The sequence below is a fragment of the Oncorhynchus keta genome, chromosome 1, assembly GCF_023373465.1.
Source record: "Oncorhynchus keta strain PuntledgeMale-10-30-2019 chromosome 1, Oket_V2, whole genome shotgun sequence".
NCBI lineage: Eukaryota > Metazoa > Chordata > Actinopteri > Salmoniformes > Salmonidae > Oncorhynchus > Oncorhynchus keta.
The window spans coordinates 17,667,763-17,691,356 of NC_068421.1; the positions used below are offsets into that span (position 1 = coordinate 17,667,763).

General features: G+C 47.7%; 1 protein-coding gene across 1 annotated transcript in view; it reads left to right on the forward strand.

The window, feature by feature from the left end:
* Window positions 1–386: 386 nt before the first annotated feature.
* The window catches only part of LOC118373793 (calsyntenin-2-like), a 516,795-nt gene continuing 493,587 nt past the window's right edge, over window positions 387–23,594 (forward strand). Inside the window, exon 1 of the mRNA XM_052511588.1 lies at window positions 387–819. Coding sequence (XP_052367548.1) covers window positions 738–819 — 82 coding nt within the window. The 5' untranslated portion in view covers window positions 387–737. The remainder of the gene's footprint in view (window positions 820–23,594) is intronic.

Genomic DNA, 23,594 nt, shown 5'->3' on the forward strand with positions numbered 1-23,594 from the left:
TTGCTCTTCGCTGACAGGCAGCATCTCAATAATCAGCTAGGCCTGTTGCCATGCCCCCAATAACTTTATTAGAAAGGTGATTTCTTTCAATCTCCCTGCACTCGGCACCCCATACTCAAAACATAGTCCTGCAGCTATGGATATATATTCAGTATGTGGAGATAAGTGGGTAAGATACATCCTTGGATTGGTCTCGTGACAGTGGTAGTCTAATGAGCTACTCATCAGTATAACATTCACAATTAATTATCATGATCAAATCGGTCAGATTAATAATTTCAGACAAGGAGAGGAGAATGTGTGATCGCGGTACTGTTTAGTAATAGGAGGGAGCGGTATGAGAGAATAAAATATTAATATGAATCTATTCCTCTCCTCCCCGTGACGTAACAGTCCAGTCCGGGGTAGCGATGGTCTACGGTCAGGTCTTATCACTAAGCAGTTAGTTGTGCATCGACCAAGCAACGAACGAGCTCTGGTAACTATACCGCGCATCTTCACGGTTTCTTCGCGGAACAAGCCTCCTTCCCTGCCTCGCTTTTCGTATACCACGCGCGTATTATTCCACTCTTAGCTCGCTATCTTTAGTCCGAGTCCGGCATATCATCAGTGAACAGTTTTACAGCTTGAAGAAGAGAGAACGTTGGGACAGGCTGAATTGAAGGAGCGGGTGGAAAAGATCGGAGAGAGAGGAGAGAGGTCACCGTGCCCTGTCTGTATTTCGCTCACACCACGCCATGAATATGCAGCGTATATCCGAGGTGGTGCTGCTGGTGGCCGGGTTTGCTTTGGGGCTCTGTGCTTGTCACACCGTGAAAGGTAGGTGAAGGGGAACTTGGCGCTACCTACCCCAACCGTCCTGCGTGGTGCGCTCTCACTTTGCAATGTGCTTCTTGTAGAAGAGGTCGCGATGGGAGGGAGCATAGGAAGAGATGGTCCATATCGGAGCATTTTGACCACTAATGTGGGCTGATCGCGCTGTGATTCTGTTCATTTAGACCCTATGATATGATATGGTTATAAGGCTGTCATTTGTAGAGCTTCCGGGGCTCGGGGTGGATTTGTTGATTGTAGGGAGGCTGGCGGAGGAGTGAGTCTATTTCCGAGCAGAGGTGCCTCTGGGACAGGAGGAGTGATGCCGTTGCGTTGAGTGTAACGATGTGTCCAAGTTTTCACTGTGACATAGTCTATTAATATAGTCTCTCGCCATGTGATAGACATATTTTAGCCTGCCTTCTCTAATCTGCCAAGACAGATCTTAGGTTGTCTAAGAGATATGAGGTGGTAATATTAATAGATAGTATGATGCTGCCAATGCTGCTGATGGTGATGGTACTGATGGTGGTGATGATGATGATGCTTATTATTATTATTATTAGCCGTTTAATTGTAATGATCAGCCATAGCATTATCATCACAGGCCGTATAGGCTAATGCTGTTATTGCAGAATTATGATTTATTGATATCGGTAATGGATGTTATTGGGGACCGCACTCCCTTGGTGGGATAAATATATCAGTGTTACCGCACATAGGAGACTAACTGCTCTCGAGCTGCTCACGAGCAACTCCGGTGCCACAGGTGAACTGGTTGATCTGGCACCAGGTACACGTAATATATTCCCCGTAGACTGGGGCTTCTGATGCACCTGGCAGCATTGGCAGGTGTCGGAGGCATGATTAGGTGTTGCTCAGCGCGAGTCCCTGTGCGTCGGATAGAAAGCAGCCTTTGCGCCTGGCTTCTCGTGCGCCCAATAGGCATATTTTGACTCTATATGTTAGTAGCCCAGTAGTATGGAGACGTATGATAATAACCAATGGCCTGATTAGGGAGTCCAAGCTTGTGCTTCACCTGCATTTTCATTTGAATATGATTATAGCCTGACCCTGAGCAGAGCTCAAACCAACGGCCAACAATGTGTGAGAGAGATAGCGGGAGAGAATGCGCTGTCAATGGTGCTGATTTGCAATAAATGACTGAGCGTGTTTTAATGCGGTGTCCGTGGTGCTAAATTTACCAATACATGTGTTTGTTGGTGTTTGCGTGTAACTGTACACATGGTCTGTCCTCAACTCCACCCACAAATGTGTAGACTTTGTCCATCTGGAGATTGCATGGTAGTATCTCAGGACTGTAGGGCTTTTCGTGCCCCTGCTCGGCTGCGAAGTAAGAAGTAAACAAATTACCGCCCAGTCAATTGGGGTGGAAACTCTGGCACAACACGGTTCTAATTGAGTCCCCAGGGCCGCAACGCAGCTCTAAATTCGGGAGAAAATGAGAACCCATTGTTCAATTTACAGTTTGTGCTGTTATCCTGGCCCACAAGCCGCATTTTGAAGTTGCATCTTTAAGTCCGTGTAAAAGCGAGAGAAACACGCGTGTGAGACATACAGTAACATTCTGAAAAATGTCATTTGTTTTCTTCTGCCTTCCCTTAAAATTCAACAGTTGAACGGTGCATCTATGACATTTAAGTAACTAGAGAAAACTCTTGAATTGGTTGTTCTCCTCTAACTTTTTGAGGTGCGCTATTCCACTGTCATTTTCCGTTTAGCCACCGTTTCATTGCAAGAACCGTGAATGAATAATCAACTCCCTTTAATTAATCAAAGTCACCATCAAGTCACCCGCTCAAAATCTAGAGCTGTGTGTTTGTGTGTGTATGCCCGGACCGTAAGTATGTGTGTTGGCCCATGTTGACAGCAGCTAAGCAGCAGCAAATAAGTGGCGAAGCTATTTACAAAGACATTATTGCATTCACGGTTGCACTGCACGCTGTGGCTTAAACGAACCCACCATGTCTCACGCTCAGCTGCGTGGTGGGGATATTTTTTTTTCGGGTGAGTAGAAAGCAGTGCATTTTTTTGTTGTTGCCAGAGCTGCCGGGAGCTGCGATTTTGTGTAATTCCATGCAATATGAACTCGGAATTTAGATAGCTCATTACCAGCAGTATGTGTATTTTAATTTACCCTCAGTGTCTGTTTCCATGGAGGAACCTTTTTTTTTTTTTTTTTTTTTGGGGTGTAACACACCACTAACTTTCAATCAGAAAGTATACACATACTAAAAATGTAATATGACTCAGTCAATAGAGGATACAAAGTATTACTTGGTGATACGTATTGGCCTTCTGCAGGAGTATTTGGGCTGCTGTTGTTCGATGAATGTATATGTGAAAATGAGGTACAGAATGCAGAAATGTATTATTCAGTGCACAAATAAATCAAATAAAGAGTTGTGATTAACAGAAACGTCCACCTTCATCAGAAAAAGAATGTATTATTTCAATATAGGCTATGCATCCTCTTTAGAACACCTGAACTATAAACGGATTATACCAAACATTAGGAACAAATTCGTAATATTGTGTTGCACGTTGAATTTGTCGGCGTGTTTTGTATACTCAGTGTACATTGTTCATTCAATAATATTATTTGGTGTGTGTGTGTGTGTGTGTGTTCGATATAATAAGCAGAAGAGCGAAAGGAAAGAGGACCCCATCAGCCAATAAAAAAGGCGTGACAAAACAAGCGTCAGATTTATGTCCTCCTTTTCAGAGAGGAAGTGCATTATGGGAGCGCTCTATAAATCGCTGGCCGGGCCAGACAGGAAGCAGTACAAATCCTGCCTGACGTGCTGCGACTGGAAAACCATGGTTCAACATGGATGACGACATTCTGTTACCTCACTGATCTCAGTACAGCCTTGCTGATCTCAGTACAGCCTTTCTGATCTCAGAACAGCCTTGCTGGTCTCTCCTATTTTTTAGATCTGGCTCAAAAACCAAGGCTCAGTGTAGAGGAGTGCAGTAGATCCTAGATCAGCAATATCTGTCATTTTAGATCAGGCTCAGCATGGAGTAGAGCTATTTCACTGATCTCAAATCAGTGCTCTTATATCAGATTATGGCAAATTATGGAGGAGGAGTGCTACCTCATTGATCTCAGATCTGCTTTATCTGCCTTACTTCAGATCAGGGTTTTGCTAATAGAGTAGTGTCAAATCAGCGTATTATTCTTGTACAGACCAATGTTTAGTGACCAACTCAGTGGCCTTGTTGTTGGAGAGTCTGTCCAGAGATTGGAAGGTTGGGAGTTTGATCCCCTGCTGAGTCATAGCAAATACTGTAAAAATGGGACCCAATGCATCTCTGCTTGACACTCAGTATTAAGGAGATAGATTGGGGATACGGCCCTGCGATAGACTAGCGTCCTGTCCAGGGGGTGTACTTGTACTGACTACCGCTACAGAAAAAGGAGAGAGGCAACCTCCAGGCTACTTAATTACTTTAGTGTAGGAGTTCAGAGCAGAATACTATTATCCTAATGATCTCACAAGAGATATAGCTCAGACTCTGGGTTCTTGTTCCAATATCCACTACAACACTCCACTGAGATATGCAAATGTGAACATATGTGGAGTATATCACCGTTTAATTCAGAAGAATACAAAAGGTTACAGGTGTATGTATTACGGTGAGCTTATAGCCTGTGGCAATAGTACATCTGAACCACAGAACACCCAGTTTGCTTTTCAAGGTCTCACTAAATTCTCCTCCTTCCCTCCCTCCCTCCCTCCCTCCCTCCCTCCCTCCCTCCCTCCCTCCCTCCCTCCTCCCTCCCTCCCTCCCTCCTCCCTCCCTCCCTCCCTCCCTCCCTCCCTCCTCCCTCCCACTCACTCACTCACTCCACTCCACTCACTCACTCACTCACTCACTCACTCCTCAAACATTGCTCATGGCTGTGATTATGTCTTCATGGTCTCTTGTCTCTTGCACTCCTTTCTAGTTTTGTGGAAGGTGAACTGTGTGTGTGTGTGTGTTTGGCGATAAGCCTCTACTAATCACAGTGGGATGGTGAGCTCCCTTGCTCCCCTCCTCTCCCTCTGTGGGGCTATGGCTGACCATACTTAGCACTAGACACTTAAAGAGCTGCAGTTAGTTTCAGAATGGTTGACTATGAGTAAGTTAGTCTTAGATATTTGGGACAAATCATTCACTAAATCCTAAACCTCATTTAAATCTTGTAATAAATAGTGTGGAAATTCAGCAAGTTGATGTGACTAAACTGCTTGGAGTAAACCTGGATTGTAAACTGTCATGGTCAAAACATGTTGATACAATAGTTGCTGGGGAGAAGTATGTCCATAATAAAGCGCTGTTCTACCTTCTTAACAACACTGTCAACAGGCAGGTCCTACAGGCCCTAGTTTCTACCTTCTTAACAACACTGTCAACAGGCAGGTCCTACAGGCCCTAGTTTCTACCTTCTTAACAACACTGTCAACAAGGCAGGTCCTACAGGCCCTAGTTTCTACCTTCTTAACAACACTGTCAACAGGCAGGTCCTACAGGCCCTAGTTTCTACCTTCTTAACAACACTGTCTACAGGCAGGTCCTACAGGCCCTAGTTTCTACCTTCTTAACAACACTGTCAACAAGGCAGGTCTTACAGGCCCTAGTTTCTACCTTCTTAACAACACTGTCAACAAGGCAGGTCCTACAGGCCCTAGTTTCTACCTTCTTAACAACACTGTCAATAGGCAGGTCCTACAGGCCCTAGTTTCTACCTTCTTAACAATTCTATCAACAAGGCAGGTCCTACAGGCCCTAGTTTCTACCTTCTTAACAGCTCTATCAACAAGGCAGTTCCTACAGGCCCTAGTTTCTACCTTCTTAACAACACTGTCAATAGGCAGGTCCTACAGGCCCTAGTTTCTACCTTCTTAACAACTCTATTAACAAGGCAGGTCCGACAGGCCCTACTGTTGTCGCACCTGGACTACTGTTTGGTCGTGTGGTTAGGTGCCACAAAGAGGGCCCCCTAAAAATGACAATTGGCTCAGAAAAGGGCATCACAGCTGACCCTTAAATATACATGGAGAGCTCACATTAATACTATATATGTAAATCTATAATGTCTCAAAGTGGAGGAGAGATTGACTTCATCACTAAGAAATGTTGACAAGCTGAATCTACAGAGCTGTCTGTTTAAACTACAAGTACACAGCTCAGATACCCATGCATACCCCACAAGACATGCCACTAAAGGTCTCTTCACAATCCCCAAGTCCAGAACAGACTATGGGAGGCACACAGTACTACATAAAGCCATGACTACATTAAATTCTATTCCACAGCGGATAACTGATGCAAGCCGTAGAATGAGATAAAAAAACAGATAAAAATACACCTTATGGAACAGCGGAGACTGTGAAGAGACACACACATGATAAGACATGCTGTCACGTTCTGACCTTTATTTCCTTTGTTTTGTCATTATTTAGTATGGTCAGGGCGTGAGTTGGAGTGGGCAGTCTATGTTTGTTTTTCTATGATTTGGGTATGGGACGATGTATTGGATGGCAAGGGTTGCTACACATGGGAGGAGATCCTGGCGGGAAAAGATCGCCTTCCATGGGATCTGGTGGAGGCAGCTAGGAGAGCAGAGGAGCCGGCGACATGAGGGAACACGGCTGGCAAGGAAGCCCGAGAGGCAGCCCCAAAAATTTCTTGGAGGGGGGCACACAGGAGGTGGATGAAGCCAGGTAGGAGACATGAGCCAACTCCCTGTGCTTCCCGGAGGGCGAGAGAGACCGGGCAGGCACCGTGTTATGCGGTGGAGCGCACAGTGTCCCCAGTGCGGGTGCATAGCCGGTGCGGTACATTCCAGCTCCGCGTATCGGCCGGGCTAGAGTGGGCATCGAGCCAAGTGCCATGATGCCGGCTCTACGCATCTGGTCTCCAGTGCGTCTCCTTGGGCCGGCTTACATGGCACCAGCCTTGCTCACGGTGTCCCCGGTTCACCTGCATAGCCCAGTGCGGGCTATTCCACCTCGCCGCACTGGCAGGGCGACCGGGACCATTCAACCGGGTAAGGTTGGGCAGGCTCGGTGCTCAAGAGCTCCAGTGCGCCTGCACGGTCCGGTCTATCCGGTACCACCTCCACGCACCAGCCCTCCGGTGGCAGCTCCCCGCACCAGGCTTCCTGTGCGTGTCCTCGGCCCAGTACCACCAGTGCCAGCACCACGCATCAGGCATACAGTGCGCCTCGCCTTTCCAGCGCTGTCAGAGCCTTCCTCCTCTCCAGCGCTGCCGGAGTCTCCCGCCTGTCCAGCACTGCCAGAGCCTTCCTCCTCTCCAGCGCTGCCGGAGTAACCCGTCTGCCCAGTGCCGCCAGTCTGCCCAGCGCCGCCAGTGCCGCCAGTCTGCCCAGTTGTCTCTGATTGAGAATCATACTTAGGTAGCCTGGGTTTCACTGTGTGTTTGTGGGTGATTGTTCCTGTCTCTGTGTTTGCACCAGATAGGGCTGTTTTAGGTTTTCACGTTTCTTGTTTTTGTTAGTCTGTTCATGTATAGTTTTCTTCATTAAAGAACCATGAATAGAAACCACACTGCATTTTGGTCCGCCTCTCCTTCACCACAAGATAACCGTTACACATGCACTCTCCACACACGTACATGTGGATTTTGTATTGTAGATACGTGACAGTAGAGTAGTGGCCTGAGGGCACACACTTAATGTGTTGTGAAAAGTGTTATGTAATGTAATATTTTGAATTGTATATAACTGCCTTAATGTTGCGTGACCCCAGGAAGACTAGCTGCTAACTTGGCAGGAATTCAAGGGGATCCTTAATAAATAGAAATACTATATACTGGACACTCTCTGAGGCCCAATGATTTACTCTCTGAGGTGTGAAGCTGGGGGAGAGATGAATTGAATTGAATTGAATTGAAAAGAGGAAGAGCGAGGTGTGAGTGGAGAAAACACCAGAGGCTTTTATAGAATTAAGACAGAATGTCCTGTGTCTGAGAGTGCTCCCTGTGGAGAGGAGAGGAGAGTAAAGATTGTTTAGCGAGGGAAAGGAATAACACAAGCAATTAGAGACAGACAGAGAAAAGTAGACCCACTCCCTCACCCCAGTGTTCCCCTCACCTTTTAACAGCAGCAGCAGGAGACATCAAACACCTCGCAAACCCATTACAACCCAGTGTCTCCAGCGTGTGTGCGTGCGCGTGCGTGCAACTGTGACTGCGTGTGTGAGATAGAGAGAGCGATTAAGGGTGTGTGTGTATTTTGTTTGTTTTTCACACAACAGTAAAACAGAACAGAAGCTTTTAGAGGCTGTTGGCTACACTCTTCCCTGACACTTCAGCCAACTGTCTGGACATGCCCTTACACACACTCCCAGCCCGGAGTGCTAACCACCATCCTCCACTTCTGCCTTGTTCTCTTCCTCCGCTCTCCTTTTCACCAATCAATCGCTTCCGCACCAATCTCACCAGCTCCCCCTCTCCATTTGTCAAAGTTGACACGCTCAGATCTCTTGCTCGCTCACGCGCACTCGCGCACTCTCTTTCTCTCTCTCTCTCTCTCTCTCTCTCTCTCTCTCTCTCTCTCTCTCTCTCTCTCTCTCTCTCTCTCTCTCTCTCTCTCTCTCTCTCTCTCTCTCTCTCTCTCTCTCTCTCTCTCTCTCTCTCTCTCTCTCTCTCTCTCTCTCTCTCTCTCTCTCTCTCTCTCTCTCTCTCTCCTCTCTCTCTCTCTCTCTCTCTCTCTCTGATGAGCAGAGAGGAGCAGTGTTGATAGTGTGTGACCTGTTCCCCTCCACCAGCTGGGTCTAGCTGACCTCAGAGGAAATGAACAGAAGGAGACATGGAGAGAATGTCGTCTCCCATGTGGCACATATCAATTCCATGTCTAGTTGAAATGTGACTCATGAGTCACACACACATGCGCACACACACGTACTCAAACATTGATCTATCAGGCTCCTCAGGTGACAAAACACAGTCTAAACCCCAAACACACACTTTCATCCTCACACATCGTATGTCTAAGTCATTTATAGGATAAGCAAAAGAAAAAGTAATCATTAGGGGTGCAGTCCCCCACGCCTCTCCTCAGATGTGCCAGAGCACATCCCCCCTTCTCCTCAGTAGAGATGTGTCAGAGCAACCCCCTTTCCTCAGTAGAGATGTCAGAGAAACCCCCCTCTCCTCAGTAGAGATGTGTCAGAGAAACCCCCCCTTTCCTCAGTAGAGATGTGTCAGAGAAACCCCCCCTCTCCTCAGTAGAGATGTCAGAGAAACCCCCCTCTCCTCAGTAGAGATGTGTCAGAGAAACCCCCCCTCTCCTCAGTAGAGATGTGTCAGAGAAACCCCCCCTCTCCTCAGTAGAGATGTGTCAGAGAAACCCCCCCTCTCCTCAGTAGAGATGTCAGAGAAACCCCCCCTCTCCTCAGTAGAGATGTGTCAGAGAACCCCCCCTCTCCTCAGTAGAGATGTGTCAGAGCAACCCCCCTCTCCTCAGTAGAGATGTGTCAGAGAAACCCCCTCTCCTCAGTAGAGATGTGTCAGAGAACCCCCTCTCCTCAGTAGAGATGTGTCAGAGAACCCCCTCTCCTCAGTAGAGATGTGTCAGAGCAACCCCCTCTCCTCAGTAGAGATGTGTCAGAGCAACCCCCTCTCCTCAGTAGAGCTGTATCAGAGAACCCCCCCTCTCCTCAGTAGAGATGTGTCAGAGAAACCCCCCTCTCCTCAGTAGAGATGTGTCAGAGAAACCCCCTCTCCTCAGTAGAGATGTGTCAGAGAAACCCCCCCTCTCCTCAGTAGAGATGTGTCAGAGAAACCCCCCCTCTCCTCAGTAGAGATGTGTCAGAGAAACCCCCCCTCTCCTCAGTAGAGATGTGTCAGAGAAACCCCCCCTCTCCTCAGTAGAGATGTGTCAGAGAAACCCCCTCTCCTCAGTAGAGATGTGTCAGAGAAACCCCCCCTCTCCTCAGTAGAGATGTGTCAGAGAAACCCCCCCTCTCCTCAGTAGAGATGTGTCAGAGAAACCCCCCCTCTCCTCAGTAGAGATGTGTCAGAGAACCCCCCTCTCCTCAGTAGAGATGTGTCAGAGAAACCCCCTCTCCTCAGTAGAGATGTGTCAGAGAACCCCCCCTCTCCTCAGTAGAGATGTGTCAGAGAAACCCCCCCTCTCCTCAGTAGAGATGTGTCAGAGAAACCCCCCCTCTCCTCAGTAGAGATGTGTCAGAGAAACCCCCCCTCTCCTCAGTAGAGATGTGTCAGAGAAACCCCCTCTCCCTCAGTAGAGATGTCAGAGAAACCCCCCTCTCCTCAGTAGAGATGTATCAGAGAAACCCCCTCTCCTCAGTAGAGCTGTATCAGAGAACCCCCCTCTCCTCAGTAGAGATGTGTCAGAGAAACCCCCTCTCCTCAGTAGAGATGTGTCAGAGAAACCCCCATCTCCTCAGTAGAGATGTCAGAGAACCCCCCCTCTCCTCAGTAGAGATGTGTCAGAGCAACCCCCCCTCTCCTCAGTAGAGCTGTATCAGAGAACCCCCTCTCCTCAGTAGAGATGTGTCAGAGCAACCCCCCTCTCCTCAGTAGAGCTGTATCAGAGAACCCCCTCTCTCCTCAGTAGAGCTGTATCAGAGAACCCCCCTCTCTCCTCAGTAGAGATGTGTCAGAGCAACCCCCCTCTCCTCAGTAGAGCTGTATCAGAGAACCCCCTCTCCTCAGTAGAGCTGTATCAGAGAACCCCCTCTCTCCTCAGTAGAGATGTGTCAGAGCAACCCCCCTCTCCTCAGTAGAGCTGTATCAGAGAACCCCCCCTCTCCTCAGTAGAGCTGTATCAGAGAACCCCCCTCTCTCCTCAGTAGAGATGTGTCAGAGAAACCCCCCTCTCCTCAGTAGAGATGTGTCAGAGCAACCTCCCTCTCCTCAGTAGAGATGTATCAGAGAACCCCCTCTCCTCAGTAGAGCTGTATCAGAGAACCCCCCTCTCTCTTCAGTAGAGATGTATCAGAGAACCCCCCCCTCTCCTCAGTAGAGATGTGTCAGAGAAACCCCCCCTCTCTCCTCAGTAGAGATGTATCAGAGAACACCTCCCCATTAGGACACTAGAGAAAGCCGTCTCTCTTACATACTGAACACACTCCACGTGTGACGGTCATCCATCACTGTCTACTCTAACCTGTGATGGCTGTGATGTGCTGTTGGATTCCTGGTGCACTTCTGGATGTCAACCCTATCTCTATGTCAGACCCTTTCCTGACACCGTGTCCTATTTAAATACCACACTTTCCTATACTACATTAGAGAAGACACAAAGGCCCCAATACAACATCCATGAACACATTCAATGAAATGATCTCAAAGTATATTAATATGAACACTATCTCCTCTCACTCCTCTTACATGATCATTAACACCTTATTATTATTGCCCAACATTTTATTTGTGAAAACTGTCTGTCCACCAGGGCATCAGGGCGTCAGGCCACCAGGGCATCAGGGCATCAGGCCACCAGGGCATCAGGCCACCAGGGCATCAGGCCACCAGGGCATCAAACCACCATGGCACAGGGGCACCAGGCCACAGGGGCACCAGACCACCAGGCCACCAGGGCACCAGGCCACCAGGCCACCAACCCACCAGACCACCAGGGCACCAGGGCACCAACCCACCAGGCCACCAGACCACCAGGGCACCAGACCACCAGGCCACCAGACCACCAGACCACCAGGGCACCAGACCACCAGGCCACAGGGCCACCAGGGCACCAGATCATCAGGCCACCAGGGCACCAGACCACCAGGCCACCAGGCCACCAACCCACCAGACCACCAGGGCACCAGGCCACCAGGGCACCAACCCACCAGGCCACCAGACCACCAGACCACCAGGCCACCAGGGCACCAGGCCCCCAGGGCACCAGACCACCAGGGCACCAGACCACCAGGGCACCAGACCACCAGGCCACAGGGCCACCAGGCCACCAGGGCACCAGATCACCAGGCCACCAGGGAAATGGGGCAACAGACCACCAGACCACCAAGACCACAAGGCCACCAGACCAACAGGGCACCAGACCACCAGGGCACCAGACCACCAGGGCAATAGGGCACCAGACCACCAGACCACAAGGCCACCAGACCAACAGGGCACCAGACCACCAGGGCACCAGACCACCAGACCACCAGGACAATAGGGCACCAGACCACCAGGCCACCAAGACCATAAGGCCACCAGACCACCAGGGCACCAGGGCACAGGCTTCCAGGCCACCAAGGCACCAGGGCGCCGGGCCACTGGGCCACCAGGGCAGCGACACCAGAGAGGACAAAAAAACAATCGGAAATTACTCTATGGTTACATTTTCCTCCCACCACTCCAATAATGTCACCATATGTGTGTGTGTGTGTGTGTGTATGTGTGAGCAGTGTGTCTGCCAACTCTTGCTCTCTCTGTAAGTGAATAGCATATGGGATGACAACTGTTGCCTTCGTGGGGAAATAGACAGGTTAATTTAAGTGAAGCTCAGACAGGAGAACAGACAAGCTAGTGAGGAGAGCTTAACACCATCATCAAAGTACCAAAGCACAGGGATAGTGTGTGAGTGTGTGTTTTGGCATGGATGGGGGATTTGGGAAATAGAACTGGAAAAATAGTCATTCTTTCTTAACCAATGTGTAATCCCTGTAGTTTAGGACCACCTTTAGGACCACTAACAATTATCAGAATAGAATCCAGTCCAATACACAAATTAATTTGATATTGAAAGAAAATATGTTTGGGTGAGAAGGTGTGTGTATAGATCTCTTGTCTTGATATATTTATTGTACAGATAGATATTTACACACATACTGTTACGGTTTTCTTCTGTCAAAGGAGAGGAGGACTAAAATGCAGCGTGGTTATTTATAAACATCTTTAATAAAGATGAAAATACAAACAATATACAAAAACAATAAACGTGAAAAACCAAAACAGCCCTATCTGGTGCAACAAACACAGAGACAGAAACAATCACCCACGAAATTCCTAAAGAATATGGCTGCCTAAATATGGTTCCCAATCAGAGACAACGATAAACACTTGCCTCTGATTGAGAACCACTCCAGGCAACCATAGACTTTCCTAGACTACTTCACTAAACCACAATCCCATAACCTACAAAAAAAAACCCAGACAAAAACACACCAAATAAAATACCCATACACATACAGATAGATTTGAAATTGCCACCACACACGCTCGCGAACACACACAGGTTGTTTATGCTGGCCTCAGTTAGGAGAGCGTGACGGGAACAGATGGGGCCAGTCTTTGTAGAAGGCATGCCATGGATGCTGTAGTTTTATCTTTCTTTCTCTAAAGTGGGTTAGTGACGCACGCACGCACGCACGCACGCACGCACGCACACGCACGCACGCACGCACGCACGCACGCACGCATGCACGCACGCACGCACGCACGCACGCACGCACGCACGCACGCACGCACGCACGCACGCACGCACGCACGCACGCACACACTACGCACGTATGTGTCCTCTATTACGCATTACACACACACACACACACACACACACACACACACACACACACACACACACACACACACACACACACACACACACACACACACACACATTATTATGTGTCCTCTAACATGTGTGTGATTGTGTGTTGGGTCAGTAACCTAATGAAACAGCGGTGTTTCTTTCTTTTTGATCCTGACGAGATTTTCTTCTGGAGTCTATGATGCAGAGGGAATTCAGAGGTTAATTCACATGTTTCTGTGGTATTGCTGTGGTGAACTACCGATAGTAGACAAGTGGCTATAATTTAATTAGGTGATTCAACTACTGTAGTATAGCAATGTTGAGATGACCTGGTCATATCTTCCTGTTATGGATTTAGTGTTTTTTAAACCTACACTGTTGTCATCATCACCTTCGTCCTGTCTCATGAGCTGCTTGTAAGATCTGGGTCACTGTGTACTGTAGCGCCTCACACCAGTCTACTCTGCTGTGTACCTGCCCCTTGCACTGGTCTCCTGTTTTACACTGACCATCTCTCTCTTTCTCTCTCTCTTTCACACTGACCTTCTCTCTCTCTCTCTCTCTCTCTCTCTCTCTCTCTCTCTCTCTCTCTCTCTCTCTCTCTCTCTCTCTCGTTCTCTCTTTTTCCTTCGTCTCTCTCACTCTCTCCCTCATCTCTCTTACTTTTTCTCTCTGTATCTGTCTCTCTCTCTCTGTCTCTCGTTGTCTTCCTCTTCCTCTCTTTGTCTTTTTCTTTCACTCTCTCTCTCTTCTTGTTAATCCCTCTCTCCCTCCCCCTGGGTCTCCCAGCAGACTTCAGCCTACAACATTATTAGTGCTTCTCTAATATGTCTGGTCTCTATTCTGTATTTGCTCCTCAGGATATCTATCTAGTCTCTCTCTAACTCTATATGCAATCACCACCACTCAACTCCCCCTCACACAATCCCCCCTCACACAGTCTCCCCTCACTCAACTCCCACTCACACAGTCCCCTCACTCAACTCCTCCTCACACAGTCCCCCATCACACAGTTCCCCCTCACACAGTTCCCCCTCACACAGTTCCCCCTCACTCAACTACCCCTCACACAGTCCACCCTCACACAGTCCCCCCTCACTCAACTCTCCCATCTAGTCCGCCCCACAACTCACACAGTCCCCGCCACGTTGTCCCCCTCACACAGTCCCCCATCACTCAACTCCCCCTCACACAGCCCCTCCCCCCAACTCCCTCTCACACAGTCCCCCTACCAGAGTCCCCTTTAAACAGCCCCCCCCCTCAAACAGTCCATCATAGCAGCTCTGTAAAGGCACAGGTAGTGTAGGTTTGAGGGCATAGCTTTCATACTGTGTTCAATTTGAAGTCTGACTCAAATGTATTCCGTTTAATAAGTGGGATGTGTCATATCAAAGCTACACTCACCCAGGAGACTAGTGTAAAGCACACACAGTTTATCACCCTCTACCATAACTAACACAGTCTGTCACCCTCTACCATAACTAACACAGTCTGTCACCCTCTATCATAATCACCACAGTCTGTCACCCTCTATCATAATCACCACAGTCTGTCACCCTCTACCATAACTAACACAGTCTGTCACCCTCTACCATAACTACCACAGTCTGTCACCCTCTACCATAATCACCACAGTCTGCCACCCTCTACCATAACTACCACAGACTGTCACCCTCTACCATAACTACCACAGTCTGTCACCCTCTACCATAATCACCACAGTCTGTCACCCTCTACCATAACTAACACAGTCTGTCACCCTCTATCATAATCACCACAGTCTGTCACCCTCTATCATAATCACCACAGTCTGTCACCCTCTACCATAACTACCACAGACTGTCACCCTCTACCATAACTACCACAGTCTGTCACCCTCTACCATAACTAACACAGTCTGTCACCCTCTACCATAATCACCACAGTCTGTCAACCTCTATCATAATCACCACAGTCTGTCACCCTCTACCATAACTACCACAGACTGTCACCCTCTACCATAACTACCACAGTCTGTCACCCTCTACCATAACTAACACAGTCTGTCACCCTCTACCATAATCACCACAGTCTGTCAACCTCTATCATAATCACCACCGTCTGTCACCCTCTACCATAACTAACACAGTCTGTCACCCTCTACCATAACTAACACAGTCTGTCACCCTCTATCATAATCACCACAGTCTGTCACCCTCTACCATAATCACCACAGTCTGCCACCCTCTACCATAACTAACACAGTCTGTCACCCTCTACCATAACTACCACAGTCTGTCACCCTCTACCATAATCACCACAGTCTGCCACCCTCTACCATAACTACCACAGACTGTCACCCTCTACCATAACTACCACAGTCTGTCACCCTCTACCATAATCACCACAGTCTGTCACCCTCTACCATAACTAACACAGTCTGTCACCCTCTATCATAATCACCACAGTCTGTCACCCTCTATCATAATCACCACAGTCTGTCACCCTCTACCATAACTACCACAGACTGTCACCCTCTACCATAACTACCACAGTCTGTCACCCTCTACCATAACTAACACAGTCTGTCACCCTCTACCATAATCACCACAGTCTGTCAACCTCTATCATAATCACCACAGTCTGTCACCCTCTACCATAACTACCACAGTCTGTCACCCTCTATCATAATCACCACAGTCTGTCACCCTCTATCATAATCACCACAGTCTGTCACCCTCTATCATAATCACCAGTCTGTCAACCTCTATCATAATCACCACCGTCTGTCACCCTCTACCATAACTAACACAGTCTGTCACCCTCTACCATAACTAACACAGTCTGTCACCCTCTATCATAATCACCACAGTCTGTCACCCTCTACCATAATCACCACAGTCTGTCACCCTCTACCATAACTACCACAGACTGTCACCCTCTACCATAACTACCACAGTCTGTCACCCTCTACCATAATCACCACAGTCTGTCACCCTCTACCATAACTAACACAGTCTGTCACCCTCTATCATAATCACCACAGTCTGTCACCCTCTATCATAATCACCACAGTCTGTCACCCTCTACCATAACTACCACAGACTGTCACCCTCTACCATAACTACCACAGTCTGTCACCCTCTACCATAACTAACACAGTCTGTCACCCTCTACCATAATCACCACAGTCTGTCAACCTCTATCATAATCACCACAGTCTGTCACCCTCTACCATAACTAACACAGTCTGTCACCCTCTACCATAATCACCACAGTCTGTCACCCTCTACCATAATCACCACAGTCTGTCACCCTCTATCATAATCACCACAGTCTGTCACCCTCTACCATAATCACCACAGTCTGTCACCCTCTACCATAATCACCACAGTCTGTCACCCTCTACCATAATCACCACAGTCTGTCACCCTCTATCATAATCACCACAGTCTGTCACCCTCTATCATAATCACCACAGTCTGTCACCCTCTACCATAACTAACACAGTCTGTCACCCTCTATCATAATCACCACAGTCTGTCACCCTCTACCATAACTAACACAGTCTGTCACCCTCTACCATAACTACCACAGTCTGTCACCCTCTACCATAACTAACACAGTCTGTCACCCTCTATCATAATCACCACAGTCTGTCACCCTCTACCATAATCACCACAGTCTGTCACCCTCTACCATAACTACCACAGTCTGTCACCCTCTACCATAACTACCACAGTCTGTCACCCTCTACCATAACTAACACAGTCTGTCACCCTCTATCATAATCACCACAGTCTGTCACCCTCTATCATAATCACCACAGTCTGTCACCCTCTACCATAACTAACACAGTCTGTCACCCTCTATCACAATCACCACAGTCTGTCACCCTCTACCATAACTACCACAGTCTGTCACCCTCTACCATAACTAACACAGTCTGTCACCCTCTATCATAATCACCACAGTCTGTCACCCTCTATCATAATCACCACAGTCTGTCACCCTCTACCATAACTAACACAGTCTGTCACCCTCTATCACAATCACCACAGTCTGTCACCCTCTACCATAATCACCACAGTCTGTCACCCTCTACCATAATCACCACAGTCTGTCACCCTCTACCATAATCACCACAGTCTGTCACCCTCTATCATAATCACCACAGTCTGTCACCCTCTACCATAATCACCACAGTCTGTCACCCTCTACCATAATCACCACAGTCTGTCACCCTCTACCATAATCACCACAGTCTGTCACCCTCTACCATAATCACCACAGTCTGTCACCCTCTACCATAATCACCACAGTCTGTCACCCTCTACCATAATCACCACAGTCTGTCACCCTCTACCATAATCACCACAGTCTGTCACCCTCTACCATAACTACCACAGTCTGTCACCCTCTACCATAATCACCACAGTCTGTCACCCTCTACCATAATAACCACAGTCTGTCACCCTCTACCATAATCACCACAGTCTGTCACCCTCTACCATGATCACCACAGTCTGTCACCCTCTACCATAATCAGCACAGTCTGTCACCCTCTATCATAATCACCACAGTCTGTCACCCTCTACCACAATCAGCACAGTCTGTCACCCTCTATCATAATCACCACAGTCTGTCACCCTCTACCATAATCACCACAGTCTGTCACCCTCTACCATAATCACCACAGTCTGTCACCCTCTACCATAATCACCACAGTCTGTCACCCTCTACCATAATCACCACAGTCTGTCACCCTCTACCATAATCACCACAGTCTGTCACCCTCTACCATAACTACCACAGTCTGTCACCCTCTACCATAATCACCACAGTCTGTCACCCTCTATCATAATCACCACAGTCTGTCACCCTATACCATAATCACCACAGTCTGTCACCCTCTATCATAATCACCACAGTCTGTCACCCTCTACCATAACTAACACAGTCTGTCACCCTCTATCATAATCACCACAGTCTGTCACCCTCTATCATAATCACCACAGTCTGTCACCCTCTATCATAACTAACACAGTCTGTCACCCTCTATCATAATCACCACAGTCTGTCACCCTCTACCATAATCACCACAGTCTGTCACCCTCTAACATAATCACCACAGTCTGTCACCCTCTACCTTAATAACTACCACAGTCTGTCACCCTCTATCATAATCACCATAGTCTGTCACCCTCTACCATAATCACCACAGTCTGTCACCCTCTACCATAACTACCACAGTCTGTCACCCTCTACCATAACTAACACAGTCTGTCACCCTCTATCATAATCACCACAGTCTGTCACCCTCTACCATAATCACCACAGTCTGTCACCCTCTACCATAACTACCACAGTCTGTCACCCTCTACCATAACTACCACAGTCTGTCACCCTCTACCATAATCACCACAGTCTGTCACCCTCTACCATAATCACCACAGTCTGTCACCCTCTACCATAATCACCACAGTCTGTCACCCTCTACCATAATCACCACAGTCTGTCACCCTCTACCATAATCACCACAGTCTGTCACCCTCTACCATAATCACCACAGTCTGTCACCCTCTACCATAATCACCACAGTCTTTCCCCCTTTACCATAATCTCCACAGTCTATCACCCTGTGACGTAGAAGTCCGTCACTGGCCGCTACCAGTCATTTGGTTCTTTAACACACACACATATTCATCACTCCTCCCTGCGCCATTATAAGATAAGTTAACAATGTGGGTCGACACACAAATTAACTTCTGTCTTGGTGCATGCATTTTATACTTATCAATGTTGTGGATGAGCGCATTGTTTGTTTGTTCTGTTCCTCTCTCTCCATCTCTGTAGCTTCCGGGTATGCTGGAAAAGGACCCGAGCTCAGGGAATTGGGTTGGCTTTATAGTGCCTGTCCCAAATGTCTCATTAATGCATATGGGCATATTGAAAGATATTGTCAGTAGTGAGGTAATGTTGTAAATGTTATGTTGTGATATTGTTTAAAACCGTGTTGCAATGTATATCCTTCAGTATGTTTAGTTCATGGAAAATGTATGTTTGTATTATTAATGGATTAATTAACCAGGGTTAATTGTTCTGAGGGGAGGGGCTAGCCCTACAAAAGGAGCCTCTCTTTCAGTCATGGGGAAGGTTATTTTGGATTGAGCTGTGGATGGGGCAGCATTGTTTTTAAGCTGTCCCATAAGGTAGACGTTGATGGCAGTACTGTTGTTTTTTGTTCCGGAATTCACTTGTAAATAAACACCTTTGCACAGAAGAACTTTTGCGGTTCCGCCATCTTTTATTTTGATAGAGGTTAGGTTATCCAGTTTAGCCTTCTGGCCTACTCTACGTGACACACCCTCTACCATAATCACCACCGTCTACCACAATCAGCACAGTCTACCATAATCAACACAGTCTACCCAAAGCCTATCACAAGAATCTACCATAATCACCACAGTCTACCATAATCACCACAGTCTTTTCCCCTTAACCATATTCACCACAGCCTGTCACCCTCTACCTTAATCACCATCATCTACCAAAATTGAGCAGGGGGGGGTTATATTTTGTATTTATGTATAAATATACACACAGTTGAAGTCGGACGTTTACATACACTTTGGTTGGAGTCATTAAAACTTGTTTTTCAACCACTTGTTAACAAACTATAGTTTTGGCAAGACGGTTAGGACATCAACTCTGTGCATGACACAAGTAATTTTTCCAACAATAGTTTACAGACAGATTTTTTTCACTTATCATTCACTGTATCACAATTCCAGTGGGTCAGACGTTTGACGTTTACATACACTAAGTTAACTGTGCCTTTAAACAGCTTGGAAAATTCAGGGCTTTAGAAGCTGACATCATTGGAAAATCAAAAGAAATCAGCCAAGACCTCAGAATTTTTTTTTGTAGACCTTCACAAGTCTGGTTCATTATTGGGGGCAATTTCCAAACACCTAATGCAAGTATAAACACCATGGGACCACGCAGCCATCAATCCGCTCAGGAAGGAGACACGCTCTGTCTCCTATAGATGATTGTACTTTGGTGCGAAAAGTGCAAATCAATCCCAGAACAACAGCAAAGGACCTTGTGAAGATACTAGAGGAAACAGGTACAGTAGTATCTATATCCACAGTAAAATGAGTCCAATATCGACATAACCTGAAAGGCTGCTCACCAAGGAAGAAGCCACTGCTCTAAAACCACCATAAAAAAGCCAGACTACAGTTTGCAACTGCACATGGGGACAAAGATCATACTTTTTGAGAAATGTCCTCTGGTCTGATGAAACACAATTGGAACTGTTTGGCCATAATGACCATCGTTAAGTTTAGAGGAAAAAGGGGGAGGCTTGCAAGCTGAAGAACACCATCCCAACTGTGAAGAACAGGTGTGGCAGCATCATTCTGTGGGGGTGCTTTGCTGCAGGAGGGACTGGTGCACTTCACAAAATAGATGGCATTATGAGGGAGGAAAATGATGTGGATATATTGAAGCAACATCTCAAGACATCAGTCAGGAAGTTAAAGCTTGGTTGCAAATGGGTCTTCCAAATGGACAATAACCCCAAGCATACTTCCAAAGTTGTGGCAAAATGGCCAACAAAGTCAAGGAATTAGAGTGGCCATCAGAAAGCTCTGGGCAGAACTGAAATAGGGTATCTGAGCAAGGAGGCCTACACACCTGACTCAGTTACTCCAGCTCTGTCAGGAGGAATGGGCCAGAATTTACCCAGCTTATTGTGGGAAGCTTGTGGAAGGCTACCCGAAACGTTGGACCCAAGTTAAAAAATTTAAAGGCAATGCTACAAAATACTATCACGCCCCGGTCGAAGTATTTTGTATTTATCTTCATGTATTGGGTCAGGCCAGGGTGTGGCATGGGGTTTTTGTATTGTGGTGTGTTTGTCTTGGGGTTTTGGTGGTGGTATTGGGATTGTAGCTTAGTGGGTTATCTAGCAAAGTCTATGGCTGTCTGGAGTGGTTCTCAATCAGAGGCAGGTGTTTATCGTTTTCTCTGATTGGGAACCATATTTAAGCAGCTATATTCTTTGAGTTTGTCATGGGTGATTGTCCTTAGTGTCTTTGTTCCTGTCGCTGTATTAGTTGACAAGTATAGGCTGTTTCGGTTTTCGTTACGTTTATTGTTTTGTAGTGTTTGTGTTATTTCGTGTTTACGTTTGTTTGATTAAATATGGATCGCAATCTACACGCTGCGTTTTGGTCCGACTCTCCTTCTCCACACCTAGAAAACCGTTACAAATACTAACTGAGTGTATGTCAACTTCTGACCCACTGGGAATGTGATGAAAGAAATAAAAACTGAAATAAATAACTCTCTCTACGATTTTTCTGACATTTCACATTCTTAGAATAAAGTGGTGATCCTAATTGACCGTGCATTTTTACTTTTATTAAATGTCAGGAATTGTGAAATACTGAATTTAAATGTATTTGGCTGAGGTGTATGTAAACTCCAGACTTCAACTGTATATATATATATATGTTTTTTACATGATTATAACGGTGAATGGGGTCATTTGGCTGACCAACATTCCATGACCGTCACAGCCTGAAGGAGACCTGCAGCTATTTATTGGATATGGGAACAGTGTTTTCTCTCTTTCACCCTCTATCCTTTTCATCCTCTCCCTCTGCCCTATACCCATCCCTTCCTTTCTCCCTCAACTCTCCCTCTGCCCTATACCAATCCCTTCCTTTCTCCCTCAACTCTCCCTCTGCCCTATACCCATCCCTTCCTTTCTCCCTCAACTCTCCCTCTGCCCTATACCCATCCCTTCCTTTCTCCCTCAACTCTCCCTCTGCCCTATACCCCTCCCTTCCTTTCTCCCTCAACTCTCCCTCTGCCCTATACCCATCCCTTCCTTTCTCCCTCAACTCTCCCTCTGCCCTATACCCATCCCTTCCTTTCTCCCTCAACTCTCCCTCTGCCCTATACCCATCCCTTCCTTTCTCCCTCAACTCTCCCTCTGCCCTATACCCATCCCTTCCTTTCTCCCTCAACTCTCCCTCTGCCCTCTACCCCTCCCTTCCTTTCTCCCTCAACTCTCCCTCTGCCCTATACCCATCCCTTCCTTTCTCCCTCAACTCTCCCTCTGCCCTCTACTCCTCCCTTCCTTTCTCCCTCAACTCTCCCTCTGCCCTCTACCCATCCCTTCCTTTCTCCCTCAACTCTCCCTCTGCCCTATACCCATCCCTTCCTTTCTCCCTCAACTCTCCCTCTGCCCTATACCCATCCCTTCCTTTCTCCCTCAACTCTCCCTCTGCCCTATACCCATCCCTTCCTTTCTCCCTCAACTCTCCCTCTGCCCTATACCCATCCCTTCCTTTCTCCCTCAACTCTCCCTCTGCCCTATACCCATCCCTTCCTTTCTCCCTCAACTCTCCCTCTGCCCTATACCCATCCCTTCCTTTCTCCCTCAACTCTCCCTCTGCCCTCTACTCCTCCCTTCCTTTCTCCCTCAACTCTCCCTCTGCCCTATACCCATCCCTTCCTTTCTCCCTCAACTCTCCCTCTGCCCTCTACTCCTCCCTTCCTTTCTCCCTCAACTCTCCCTCTGCCCTATACCAATCCCTTCATTTCTCCCTCAACTCTCCCTCTGCCCTCTACTCCTCCCTTCCTTTCTCCCTCAACTCTCCCTCTGCCCTATACCCATCCCTTCCTTTCTCCCTCAACTCTCCCTCTGCCCTCTACTCCTCCCTTCCTTTCTCCCTCAACTCTCCCTCTGCCCTATACCCCTCCCTTCCTTTCTCCCTCACCTCTCCCTCTGCCCTCTACTCCTCCCTTCCTTTCTCCCTCAACTCTCCCTCTGCCCTATACCCCTCCCTTCCTTTCTCCCTCACCTCTCCCTCTGCCCTCCACTCCTCCCTTCCTTTCTCCCTCACCTCTCCCTCTGCCCTCTACTCCTCCCTTCCTTTCTCCCTCAACTCTCCCTCTGCCCTATACCCCTCCCTTCCTTTCTCCCTCACCTCTCCCTCTGCCCTCTACTCCTCCCTTCCTTTCTCCCTCAACTCTCCCTCTGCCCTATACCCCTCCCTTCCTTTCTCCCTCACCTCTCCCTCTGCCCTCTACTCCTCCCTTCCTTTCTCCCTCAACTCTCCCTCTGCCCTATACCCCTCCCTTCCTTTCTCCCTCACCTCTCCCTCTGCCCTCTACTCCTCCCTTCCTTTCTCCCTCAACTCTCCCTCTGCCCTATACCCCTCCCTTCCTTTCTCCCTCA